At 38.2% G+C, this 14670-nt stretch overlaps 1 protein-coding gene across 2 annotated transcripts in view; it reads right to left on the minus strand.

The window, feature by feature from the left end:
• Positions 1-1050: 1050 nt before the first annotated feature.
• Positions 1051-14670, minus strand: part of grik3 (glutamate ionotropic receptor kainate type subunit 3) — a 215317-nt gene continuing 201697 nt past the window's right edge. For both annotated transcript variants that reach the window (XM_087286435.1, XM_087286434.1), the window contains exons 14-16: positions 11929-12154; positions 8611-8861; positions 1051-2645 (exon numbers count right to left, since the gene is read on the minus strand). In XM_087286435.1, the coding sequence (XP_087142561.1) occupies positions 2217-2645; positions 8611-8861; positions 11929-12154 (906 nt within the window). In that variant the 3' untranslated portion in view covers positions 1051-2216. The remainder of the gene's footprint in view (positions 2646-8610; positions 8862-11928; positions 12155-14670) is intronic.

Here is a 14670-nt window from a genome sequence, read left to right on the forward strand (position 1 = left end):
TAGTTTTTATTCATTCATTTATTTTTTTTTAGGGTTAGTCCCATTATTAATCTGGGGTCGACACAGCGGAATCATCAACTTAGCATATGTTTTACACAGTGGATGCCCTTCTTGAATTTAAATATATATATTTAAATTCTAGTATTTTTTCCTCACAGTTCCTTTTCTGGGAAAAAAATGTTATTTATGAAAATAATTCAGAGATATAAAGTCAGAAATCAGAATTTATATCTTGCATTTTCTTCTTCTTTTTTTGAATGGCCAATGCATATTTTACTTGCAATTCTGACATTTCACAATTCAGACTTAAAAATAAATAAATAAATAAACAAATAAATAAAACATTAAACAGCCTATTTTATGATAAAGAAATGGCATTCTAAGAAAAGTAAAAAAAAGTCAAAGTTTTAAAGAAAGTGTGATTATTGTGATGGAAAAACAATATTAATAAAAAAAATTGCAAATATCTTTTTTTAAATTCTCAGTATAAATAAGCTTCCATAGTCTCATTATTTTCATAAAACAGCCCAGACTGATCTCACGATGAAACGTTTTGTCAGTTTAGTGGCTAATTTATACAAATTCGTACATGTTCAGTCGTAAGAATGTGTACAATTTGAAAAAGGAGGCATGGCACCAAACCCCGCCCCTAAACCAAAACATCATTCAGGGATGAGCAAATTGTACTAAATTGTATGAATAAGATCATACAAATTCGTACGAATTAGCCACTAAATCAAAAAGTTCCGAATTGTAGTGGGATAGTGTTGTTTAGTCAGTTTAATGACTAAATTGTACAAATTCCTACGAGTTTAGTCGTACAAAAATGTATTATTTTAAAAAGGTGTGGCACCGAAACCCCACCTCTAAACCAAACCGCCATTGGGGAATAAGCAAATTGTGCTAAATTGTATGAATAAGATTGTATGAATTCATACGAATCAGCCACTAAATCAAAAAGTTATGAATTGTCGTGAGATCATGTTGAACAGACATTGAAGCAAAAAAAGTAAAGAAACATGTAAAAAAAATGACAATAATGATATAATAAAAACAGCAGGTTCTATATTCGTGTTTTGATGATGGCTACATCACCTACTTCAAACAAGTCAACATTGAGAAAATGCAGATGAGGATGGCCATCGTAATCCTAGGTGGCTTGCAGAGCAAAGACACGACAAGAGAAATCCTCACCCGTGTATGTCCTAAAACCGTCTCGTTTCCTTTATATCAGCTCACCACCATTTGGCATTCTGCATGTTTCCAGTTGAATTCTCTGTACGAAGTGATTTTTGCAGAAACGAGGGCTGTGATTCTCAGGAATAACTCATTTAACAAACACAGCGAAGGCAAAACATCGCTTGTCTGCAGGGGAAGCTGCGTTTCAAGTGTTTAAATCCATTTGGACGACAGATCTTTGGCAACTGTTGTGTTTATCCGTCATTACCATTAGATCTCGCTGTGTTAAAAAAAAAAAAAAAAAAAGCATCTGCTGGCAACGTATGAAACACGAATCAATCAAAATGGCTGCAAGTCTTGCTCAAAACTGCCGTACAGACCTCGTACTCGTTTATCAATTGGTTTAGATGTGGCTCGAGTGAAATCAACCCTGTTTGTTTGTGCATTTCCCATGGCTCTACGTTTAGGAGCTCGCAGTTTACGTTTATTTATTGTTTTACTATTCTAGCAGATCAGTCTGGCTGCTGTGGTGCTAATCTAAGTTCTTCCTAAAGTCCGACGCAAATTTCTAATGCAGTGTTTTCCAACCATGTTCCTGGAGGCACATCGATAGTACATATTTCGGATGCGTCCCTTGTATTGTTCGGATGAGTCTCCTCTAATGTTCTGAAGAGTGGATTCAGGATGTGTACTGTTGGCGTGCCTTCAGGGCCAGGGTTGGGAGACACTTCTCTAATGTACATCGCATTCACAGACTGTTTTTACACCCCCAAACCAAAACGCATCTCGACGAAAATCCTGAAGATCGTCAGAAATGAACTCGATGTGCTATAAATGATACTCTAAGAAAACTACATCCATTCAAATCTGTCCGTAGTTTCGTTTATTGCCATGCTCAACAAAAAAGCCTCTTTTCCCACATATACGAGAAACACGTGTTGTCGTTTTGATGATTGAGGGGTGGGGTGTCCATCGCCGTTTGTAAACATCAGACTCGGGCGCGGATGGTATGGTTTTGGCAGACGTGGCTCGCTCTCTCACAGGAAGGACACCGACCGGCCTCCCTCTCGCAATGGCATGGTGGGATACATTGGTTTGAGGATGTGGTCACTACCTGGCTTGCTGCTACTGCCGCCGTTCTGACTGGCCATTTGGTGTCGTATGTCTCTGCGGTTGATGGTGAATGCCGTGATCATCTCGGAGCCATAGTCCCTGCTCTCCGGCACGGCGCCGGGGACGTGCCTCAGGTGCCCATCGCCCAGGCAAGTCATGGAAACACGGGCGTCATCGCGGTGCTGCAGCTCATGCTGTCCTTTCCGGGCAGGCGACGGTCGCTGAAGGAGTGCATGTTGATCACTGCGTCCGTCTTCAGCATGGCTGGCGGCGGCCGGTGGGGCTTGTGCTTCACCCGTCTCTCGCACGTGAACGACAGTTTGATCTCTTCCATCACCGCACTGCAGAAAGACCTCTTGATGGAAAAAAAGACACATGGTGGGGGGAGGAGAAAGAGGAAAGAGGAAGTAAGTACATTCACGCTCAGCCTACATGTTTTTGACAAAAATGTACTTCAACATACGCTCATGTAATGCCGAGTTCAGACTGCATGACTTTCAAAGTAGTCGTGTCACAGATGTTTTCACACTGCATGACTATCTGGGCTTGTGTTTCGTCGCTGCTTTGTTTACACTGCAATATGGATCGGCGACAGGGACTTTCACATTGCATGACTTTACTATAGGAAGAATCGCCGAGAACTTCATCCAAACTACGTCTCACAGACAAAAACACGTGGAATATCTTTTGCTATTAACTACATAATGAGAAAGAAGCCTTTAATGGGGTAGAACATGTACATATTTGCTCACCTGGGTTTAAAGGGAATTAGCCATTTCTCCTCAACGTTGATAATAAACTAATTTATTTCTGTATGAAACGTCAAACAGACACGGTTGCTCCTGAGTCCTGTCTAGGGTTGTAACGGTATGAATTTTTTACGGTATGATAATCGTCTAAAACAATACCACGGTTTGACGGTTTCGCGGTATACGGTATGTTACGAATGTTACAAAATAATAGAACAGTGAAGCAAATTTGACTTTTTCCAAATAATATATTTTTAGTTACTATAAACAACACCACTTACAATGAACAAATAAAAAATAATAAAATAATAAATAATGTGTCAAAGTCCAAATAAAGTCCAAATAAACATGGTGCAAATCCTCAGTAAAAAAATAGATATAAATATTTACTATACTATAAAAAGTTACATAACGAAACTAGATTCAATATGGAACATCCTTAGGTTTTATGTGCCAGCATGGATATGGTTGTCTATGGATATGGATTTGGATTTGGTTGTCTGCAATGCAGACAAACAGCCGCACCTTCATTTGCGTCTTTTGAAAACAGCAAGAGCAGCAGTTCGTCTTCGCTGTGTCACTGTTTTGTCATGTTTTTGTGCTGTTATGCATGCAAAAGTACTTAGTATGAGAATTATTTCATGCAAAACTTTTTTTTTGCGTTTTATTTAGCCGCGCATAAATGTATGCCTATCTCTCATTCCATGTTGTTCAAAAAGCTCATTGTTGGTTCACAAACAAAAGTGAAACCTATGCTTATTGGTTGTGATATAGCGAGTTTGAACCAATCTGGGCATGGAGGAGGGACAATGCATCAATGTATCATGTCTGATTTGTCCGGAGACACAGTGACGAGCGTTTCTTTGTCAAATCAGCGTTGTCAAATTTTGATGACGTAACCGCACTGATTCCGGAGCCTAAATCGGGGCTAAAATCACGCAGTCTGAACTAGGCTTAACGCTTCCAGTGTTAAGTTTTGTTTACTTCCCTGTTTTTAGTTGTCACGCCCTGTCAGTTGAGCTTTCGATTATTAATTACGTAAGTTATTTAGCCTCCACTCCCTCGTCATATTTTTTAACTTCAGTGTTTGCACTACATATTTTTGTTTGGTTCTGTCATGTTACATTACTTCTATGATGTCTGATGCTGCGTTAACACCAGATGAGGATGAAGCATAAAGCACAAGTGATTTACATTAAGTCAATGCAAAGATGTACGGCAGAGAGAGCTTAACGTGCTGCAATTTAAGAAAGCACATGCAATTACAAAAAACCCCAGCAAATACAGAAAACAATTTCCTCAATTTGACAGCACACGTGTTGCAAATTCTCACATTACAAACAACTTCTGAGACACGCAGCAATTGGTCAAGACAAACAACTTAAGAAACTGGCTGCAACTGGAACTGGAACCCACATGGAGCCAAGATTCTCACATAATCAGTCAAGTTTGGTGAAGGAAAAATCATGGTTTGGTGTTACATTCAGTATGGGGGAGTGCAAGAGATCTGCAGACTGGATGCCAACATCAACAGCCTGAGGTATCAAGACATTTGTGCTGCCCGTTACATTACAAACCACAGGAGAGGGTGAATTCTCCAGCAGGATAGCGCTCCTCATACTTCAGCCTCCACATCAAAACTCCTGAAAGCAAAGAAGGTCAAGGTGCTCCAGGATTGGCCAGCCCAGTCACCAGACATGAACACTATTAAGCATGTGTGAGGTAAGATGAAGAAGGAGGCATTGACGATGAATTCAAAGAGTCCTGCATGACCGCTTTCTTTACTATTCCAGATGACTTTATTAATCAGTGGTTTGAGTCATTGCAGAGATGTATGGATGCAGTCCTCCAAACTCATGATGGAGTCAGACACAATATTCATTCAGTTTCCACTGCACCATGGCTTTATATTATATACTGGACATTATTTCTGTCTGAGTAAAGTCAGACCTTACTGTCCTAATTAAATAATTAAAAATCAAGGCATGATCATGTTTTATTTTGGTAGAATAAGCGTAATCTAAAGGCCTTTGCCTTACATTTAAGCCACTTTTGATTCATTAGTAGCCAAGTTATTATTTGTTGTTCCTAAAACTTGGATAGGTGACAAGACTTTTGTCAGGTAGTGTATTTTCTATTTAATTATTTATCTATTTAAATAATTTAATTATTTGAAATTGTATACAAATGTGGTGAAAAGTCACTTTTTTAAATACAACAAACCTTAAAGCATATCTGCTGCTATTTGTAAATCCAAATGTAGGAATGATATATACTGAAAGCTATATTAAAACTAAAAAGAGTGGTCTGTTTTCAGGACTAGGGGCATTTTTTTGATACAGTGCTTTCGTTTCAAATGTGTTCTTTAACGCCCTTTAAAACAGTTGACCAGAACAGCATCATTCTCTCTGTTACCTTCTACGTCTTCGAATGTATGTTTTCCTTTCCTTCCTTTCTGACAAGCGAAATGATGTTGAAGCCATTTCTAAAACAAAGTACCCCAAAACAGCCCTTTAAATAACTTCCATCATGCGGAGAAAAATAACACAATTTTCCAGTTCAGTAGGGAATATAATTCATTGTGAGGTGTGATGTGTGATAAAAATATTCTCATTTTTTGAGGATGCTTTGGCACGATCAAAGCCGTTTAAATGTCAACCCCCAGCACTGGTATCTTATCTGTGAAATGTGTCTACATAAAAAAGGAAGTGATTTGCGATTTGCTTGCTATGCTTTTTGATGTTAGATTGCTTATTCATCTCTTTACTCAAATAGTGGATCAACTCTGTGATGTTATCAGGTGTGAATTACCTCAGCTTTAGTCTGCATGCAAAATTTCTTAGCTTATAGGACGTCTAAAGCCCAATTACAGTTCTATTTAGTACCCATAAAACTACACCTACTCTTGAAACAGAGTGTGAAAAGGTAGGGATAGATATTCCTGTAAGAAATGGGACACCAATACTACACTACCTGACAAAAGTCTTGTACATCCAATATGGGGGTGTGTGAGAGATCTGCAGAGTGGATGCAACATCAACAGCCTGAGGTATCAAGACATTTGAGCTGCCCATTACATTACAAACCACAGGAGAGGGACAATTCTCCAGCAGGATAGCGCTCCTCATACTTCAGCCTCCACATCAAAGCTCCTGAAAGCAAAGAGGGTCAAGATGCTCCTGGATTGGCCAGCCCAGTCACCAGACATGAACATTATTGAGCATGTCTGGGGTTAGATAAAGGAGGAGACATTGAAGATGAATCCAAAGAATCTTGATGAACTCTGGGAGTCCTGCAAGAACGCCTTCTGTCATTCCAGATGTGTCACGGTTGCAGGTTTGTGCGCTTCTCCGCAGTGTCTGTTTGATCACGTGAGTTTGTTTTGTTTTTGTTGTCCATGTGTATTTGTTTTGGTGACCCATGACGGCACTCAGCTGGTTTGATTTGCTCGCCAGCTGAGGCTCATTATCGTGCCATTATATAGGCAACATTTTCTATGTTTCCTTGTCAGTTCGTTATGTGTGCTTACGTGTGTGTTTGTATGTGCTCAGGATCGTGAGGAGAGACCCCTGGACCCTATTCTCCTGTCTGATCCCTGCCCTATTTTCTCCTGATCCTGGCACCAAACTCATTTCTTGTATTTATTTTGACTGTGTCAAATAAATCCTTCACTTGCACTTGGATCCCTTTTGAGTATTATTTGACTGTGACAAGATGACTTTATTAATAAGTGATTTGAGTCATTGCAGAGATGTGTGGATGCAGTCCTCCAAGCTCAAGGGAGCAAAAGATTAGTTCATTTTTCGAGTTCTCAATCGAGTTTGAGTCGTTCGTTCTTCACATGAGAGACAGAAGCCAGTCATATACATCTCGAGTCCTCGCTTTTGAGTCATTTCTTTACAGTACTGTCACATGATGAACCAACGACTCAAAAACCCCAAGACTCGAAAGGTGAACTAATCTCAGACTGTAAGCAATAGTTAAGCCTTTTATTTATTTGTTTTACCATTCATTTAATTTTTTATTGGTTTTAAAAACAGTTAAGAATAGTATGCAGACACTTAGAACATTAGAAACAAAAACGGAGATGTAGTCACAATCTGCATAATACATTTTAAAGGAGAGAGAAAGAAGAGAAAAAAATTAAACATATAAATGAAAGTAAATAGCCATTTTTATTTAGTATTTTTTAAACCTTTGTTAGAATTTATTAGTTAACGAACGACTCAAATTTGAAGACATGCCAGAGGAGGTGAGCAGAGCTAATCATAGATAAAACACCAGGTAAACCATGAAGGACTATTTTCTCATTCTTAGTAGCGTTGCACCGTAGTGTTCTAGTTATGACTTGTATTAAGTAGTGTGATCAACATTTGGGCTAGTTGTAGATGTGTTTGGAAGCATCTTGTAACACTTCAGTGTTATTTTGGCACATTAAATGAAAAAACTCAAAAAAAGATTTGTTCATCTCGACGGTCCAAGTCAGTAAAATGATCTGAACTTTCCATCACTATGCGGGGGCATGAATGACATGTTCCTGAATAAAAGTGAAACTGAAACTGTAGTTAAAGTAAAAAAATAAAAAATCAAATCAAATGCCCGAAATTACATGAAACTCCAGAGGAAACGTGAATAGCAATGACGATAATCGAATTATTTGCTATAACATGTAAAATGGGTTCATGGAAGTAACTTTCAAAAGTAACTCATATAAGTGAAGTTTATGTATAAACTAATTTCCAGAGGATCACGTGCTTATGATTGCTAGCGGCTGGATTCGCATTATCCAATTCACTATGCTCCAATCAGATGACTCCTAAACTACTATTAATACCCTGGGTTTCATTCCAGTGCTATCTTCGTTTTGAAGAATCCCCCCTTCCACCCCTGCTCCTCCTCCTTTCCTAGATGTGTGACACGGTGGCCTACAGGAGTAGAACTGTTGCCTCACAGCAAGAATGTCTCTGTTCCAGGTGTTCCAGGCTTTACCAAACCAGCAGACATTTCTGTGTGGAGTTTGCACTTTCTCCCCGTTTTCACATGGGTTTCCCCCGAGTTCCCCGGTTTCCTCCCACCATCCAAAAACATGCAAATTAAGTAAATTGACTAATCCAAATCGGCACCATAGACATGCTTCTAGTATGTAGTTATCTTTATCATTGGTTACTACTGCAGGGGAGTTCTTGAGACCTACCTGAGCTCAAACTCCCCTCCCGCCTTGCAACAGGAGGGAACCCTGGGCTCGAGGATCTCATGAGCTCAGGGCTCTCTCCCGGGACAGCATGCCAAACAAGCTTTTATAATCAATCATCAGCTAAGTGTGAACTCTTGAAACACCTTAATCATATTAATGTCTTATTCAGATTAAAGCACATAATTACTGATGCCCATGTAAACATAGTCAGTGTTTACATGCTAGACTCTTAATCAGAGTATTGTCTTAATCGTATTAAAATCGGAGTAATAGTATCTATGTAGACTCACTCAGGTTTATTGGTAATCAACACACCCCCTAATAATTGTTATTTTAATAGTCATCCGTGTAATTTCACCCTCCAATCAAGCTCACCTGTTCACGCTCCGCAGTTTTCCTCAGTTTGTAGATGAACTCTCCGATAGCCACAAACACAGACAGCACCAGGCCAGACGCCAGCACAATGAAGATGCCGCCCAGGTTCTGGATGCCCATGGGCCCCGTCTCGTAGCGCTCGTCCTCTAGACAGCTGCTGCCGCTCCACCACTTCTCCTTCAGCATGTGCAGACGGCCGTCTTCCAGAATACCCAGGATAGCAATGGTGATTTTATCCCTGTAGGGCGAGCCTGGAAAACATTCATTAAAAGATGAGAATCTTTCAATGCAATGTCAAGCACTGAAAAAGACTGTAATTAAACAAGAGCGAGGGCTGAGATGTTCTTCTGACTAAGTTTATTAGTCAAATTATCATTTCATCTAACTAATAAAGTTGATAAAACACATGTGGAATTTGTAAAAAAATAAATAAAAAATCTCTGAATTTATATTAAATGTATTGGTGGAGCCATTAGGACTCTTTTGTGAACTCTTTTTGTGGTCATTTTGCAGTTGCGTATTTGATATTTGAAACGAACAGTTTTCGTATTTTGTGATTCACAAGTATATTCTGTTTATTTACGGTTGTGAAATGCATTATGGGATGTTGATCTCTGCTCTGTTGACTTTTGATGTTGAAAAATCAACCCTACAGTTTAACAAAGTGACTTTTATTGACGTTTTAGTAGTTTGAAAGAACGTATAAGGAATAATATATAGAGAAATAAGTTCGAAATTAACTGAAAATGTACTGCAGTTTATTATGTTTTTGTAATGTAACATACAACACCAACCCATGTAAATAAAAGTCAACTTTTTTAACTTTTAAAGGTTAAGGGCCCTATCATACATCTGGCGCAATACCAGTTGTGCCACTTTGTGTACTTATGGGTGTGCTGGTCTATAAAGGAGGTGTGTTAAGGCGCATTATTGGTGCGTTAGAAACTAAAATAAACACTGCCTCCATGCCTTCAGTGGAGTGTTTCCGCCGTTTCCTTACTTCACGAAAGTAAAGGATTAAAGTAAAGAGTACAAGTAAAGTAAAGAGAAAGTAAAGAGGTTGAATGGAGGAGGCTCGTTCTTTATCCTTGCGCTGCAGATGGTCGGTTTAACTGTTTTCTCACTATTGAAGCGTTAATTTTTTCTACATACAAAGTCCATCTTGTAAATAGCAAATGCACCATGGTGTGATGCAACGGACTCTTAAAGGGAATGGGGGATGATTGGTCTAATTTATCTTTTGCTCAAAACACACCCAGAACTCATTAAGAGAATAAGCACAACCTTTTTAGACCATGCACAGAACATATTTCTCTGTCCTTAAAAAAGCTAAAGTAGACGCAGACACAACCCTAATGCTTTTGCGCCATACGCTTTAGAGTTTGCGCTTACGGTAGATTGTTAAAATAGAAGTTCCAACTTCCAACTTCCTAAAAGTTGTTGGAAGACAGATCAATGTTTCATAATGTAATTTGAAAGCATAAATAATTGGGGAAAAATAAAATAAAAATTTGAATCACAAAAAATGTAAATGTATTTTTTAAGAGTCTGGGGCCTGAAATTCCATAGATCATAATCAAATATTTCTGTTGTCAATTTAAAATGATCGCTTGAACATTCTGACATTGAAGCAAATTTTAAAGAGCCCCTATTTTGGGTTTTTATAAATGCTGTTTTTAAAATGATGTTTTTTGCTTGCGTTTTCCGTCAACATTTAACGCCTCGTGACTCAATAAAGGGCGTCAATGTGATTGTGCACACCAACGCGCAAAATGCCAGACGCAAAAGCATCATTTAAAAAAAAAAAAAAAAACTCCTCATGCTCATTTTTTTGTTTTGACGCGTTCCATCAAAACCTTCTCCACCATTCAGATTGCCACTTTAGTTCACATTAGTTACAGTAAACATCGCTTGGAGCCGCTCAAGCGCAAAACTGTCAATGCGAGCGCACATTGAAGAAGAAGCCCAGAGGCAATATGAACGTGGAGCTGCTTATTGCTCTGATGGACAATAATCATTTCCTCATCGCTAGAGCTGGAGATGCTGTTTGAACCATCCATGCCTGTTCGAGTCACCAGTAACTTTAACAACAAGTGTGTGAACTTCCTCTCTTCCTCTAAAGTTGGTGTTATTTTCCAGACCCACAGATGAGGCTGTGAAGAGTCAGTGATTGAAGTTTATTTTTGCAAAAATACCTCAGCATTATAGCCCCAGCCTTGTGCTGAGTTCCTGTCATTTTTCTGCCGAGTGCTTTAGCAATCTACACGCATACAACAGGGGATTCATCTGCCATTTGTTAAAGACAGGATCAGAAAAAACTTATGAGACTATGTCAGAGCTTGACAGAAACTTTGTCAGTTCCTCCATTTCTCAAGTGTAAGTAACTTAAGTATGATTAAAATGGTTGCCTCCATATTTTCCCTAGCTTGCAAATTATGTATTTATTTGTGTTTTGTTACTTCTAAGAGCTCCACGCTGCTTGTACTGTATCTGGTTAACTCTTTATATTCTTATTAGCATCTAAAACCACATTAAAAACGTGATGCGTGCCGCTTTGTTTACCGATTTAAATGCTCTTGTGAGCTCGCCATTTACTGCCGTTTGTCATTGCTATGTCCACCATCAGCTGTTCCTAAAATGAGTCCTTAAGCCTGCAAACTACACAGCTTATAAGTTTTATGAATTCACCAAAGAGGTCAGCGTGTGACATTTATATCATCTGCTGGTCGAATGTCATCGTGCTATGCATATTCACAGGTCGGAGTTCATTTAAATTGAATTTTGATTCACATGCATATGAATGAGAGAGAATGGAGATTGAAGCTATACTCTGTGCACAGATTCACTTAACACTAAAGGCAGGAAAATAGTTAATTACAACAAACTTGAGTGCATGTAATTAGTCTTGGCACTACATTCATTCATTTTCTTTACGGCTTAGTCCCTTAATTAATCAGGGGTCGCCACAGTGGAATGAACCGCCAACTTATCCAGCATATGTTTTACATAGCAGATGCCTTTCCAGCTCCCATTCACATACATACACTACGGACAATTTAGCTTACCCAATTCCAACTGACCCAACTTTAAAACGGAAATCAATATTTTAAAAACGGAAATCAAAAAACCTCTCATATTTCGTTATTCAATATCTTTATTTTGAAATGAAAATCCAATGACCAAAAGATGCACTGACCCTAAACCTAGTCCTTATTGGGGGTCAGCAAATCGTACTAAAACGTGTAAATGAGATCATCCAAGTTAGTCACTAAATCAAAAAGTTACATTTAAAAGTTGTATTTAAACTGTCGGTTTTACCTTTGGGGGTGCCGATGCCATAACCTTTACTATCGATGATGCCGCCGACCTGCGTGAGATTGCAATTCCTGCGCGTCACATACTCGATGGTTGTTGATTCCATTAGCAGGGCGTAGTCTGATTTCAACACTCTCTGAATCCCGTCTTCAATGGACTTGACAAACGATGTGCTCTGTCTGCTGCTCATAAAAGCCCACATCTTCTCAAACGTAGACACTCGGGATTTCTGAAAGAGAAAATCATCTTTTCTGTTAATCTGAAAGTGTTATTTTGCATGTTTTTGGACACCACTTTGTCGCCGGGTAACTGCAATATACAGACTCTGAAGGATTTTAAAGGAAAGCTAAAAGCTATCAATAGCAACGCAGGCTCGTCAGAGGAATGTGCCTGTGGCGACTTTTCAGCAAAAGTGAAATGATGCTGCTTCTTGCATTTGCATGACACTGTCAAAATTGAAATCTCTAGTTTGTGGTGCTAAAAATGCACTTAGTGTTTATCCAAAACAGATGCATTGGATTCTGGGCAACATATCATTATGCTGGTTGTGGTACATGCTAAAATAAAAAAAAAATAAAAGATGAGTAGCACTAATTTTCTGTTGCATTTACAAATGTTGTACCACTTTCACTAAACTCTACCTAAATCCTACTGAAAGTGTTAGCAAACTCAATGTGGGGTCGAATTGATTTTCTGAAGCAACCATCACATTTTAACTTGCTTCTATGAGGTTTTTTAGTTTTTTTGTTTATCATATCATAACTTCTTTTTTTTTGTCCCATATATGCTACTAAACAACTTTACTATATCAGAAATGCTAAACATACAAAGCTTGTTTGTGATGACATCAACTTAAAATGCACTAGTTAAGAAGCCATTGTTACATTAATGAAGCCATTAGAAGCCATTGTACAGTTTTTTAAGTTATTTAAACTAATTAAACAGTTTTTTAAGTTAAGTTATATACACATATATATTTATATATATATATATATATATATATATATATATATATATATATATATATATATATAGTTATATATATATATATATATATATATATATATATATATATATATATATATATATATATATATATATATAAAAACTTAAAAAACTGTACAATGGCTTCTAATGGCTTCATTAATGTAACAATGGCTTCTTAACTAGTGCATATTTATATATATAGTATGGTATTTACAATTAAATCTGGTGAACGCTGTAGGAATTACAACTGTTGTGCCACATCACAATAATCACAAGCCTCCCGCTTGTTAAGGGTCCAAAAGTAATTGTACAGTTGGCATTTAAGCTGTTCCGGACAGATATAAAGAATGATAGATAGAACGATAGATGGAACGATGGATGGAACGATAGATAGATAGATAGATAGATAGATAGATGGATAGATGGATAGATGGATAGATAGATGGATGGATGGATGGATGGATGGATGGATGGATGGATGGATGGATGGATGGATGGATGGATGGATGGATAGATGGATAGATAGATAGATAGATAGATAGATAGATAGATAGATAGATAGATAGATAGATAGATAGATAGATAGATAGACAGAGATTGAGACTGAGACTGGTTACTTGAACATGACAATGAGTTAACTGTACTCAAATGACCTCCACAGTCACCAGACCTCAATCCAATAGAGCACCTTTGGGATGTGGTAGAACAGGATATTCACATCTTAGATGTGCAGCCGACAAATGTGCAGCGACTGTGTGATGCCATCATGTCAATAGAGAGCAAAATCTCTGAGGAATATTTCCAGTACCTTGTTAAATCTATGCTATGAGGATTGAGGCAGTTCTGAAGGCAAAAACCCAGTACTAGTAAGGTGTACCTAATAAAGTGACCAATGAGTGTATATTTTCATAATTCACTTTTATTGCTCATTAATATTGATTTAAGTCTCTTTTTATGCATCAGTTCAGACACATGTAGCATTTAACACGTATATATTTGCCATTTGTATTGTATTTTACTGTATTTATTTGCCTCCCTATAATCTATACAACTCCCCATCTACACAACACCACTCACAATTGTGATGTAACTGTGTTTTTTCTATTGTCCAACAGTAAATCACACAGAATGCATACTGTAATCCAGTCCACACCATATCCTGAAATAAGGAGCTTTTCTTTCTCAGATTCTTGGCTCCATGACAGTGACACTTTCCAGCTTCACACCGCGGTACGCTGGTGTCGCTGCTGTTCTCTTAACCTTGAGCACCTGTTATTGTTCCTCCCCCTTCAAACGCTATTTTCCCTGGTGTCTCTCAAAATAATTGAAAGTGGCTGCGAATTGGCTTCAACGTTGGACTGCACAAGAATGAATAAGCAACTGGAGTGATACAGCTGACACTTCCTAGATTAAACTCTGTGTACATTGCGCGCACAGGATTATAGCAGTTATAATGCTGCCATCACCACAGCTGAACTCGGTTTACTGTATGCAACAGCAACATGGTGGACTGAATACTAACCTACTGCCTACAGAACTACTGAATACTTTAAAAGGTGACATTGGATGCCATTTTCACTTTTGTTGATTTGTTTGAGTTGCTATTTGGGTTTCTGCTGTGTCTGCAGCTCAGTTAGGTTGAAAAGTAAATATTCAGATACAGTGCATCCGGGAAGTATTGATAGCGCTTCACTTTTTCCACCTTTTTTTATGTTACAGCCTTATTCCAAAATGGATTAAATTCATTTATTTACTCAA

Source organism: Danio rerio, chromosome 16 (assembly GCF_052040795.2).
Source record: "Danio rerio strain M-AB ecotype USA chromosome 16, GRCz13ab, whole genome shotgun sequence".
NCBI classification, from domain to species: Eukaryota; Metazoa; Chordata; class Actinopteri; order Cypriniformes; family Danionidae; genus Danio; species Danio rerio.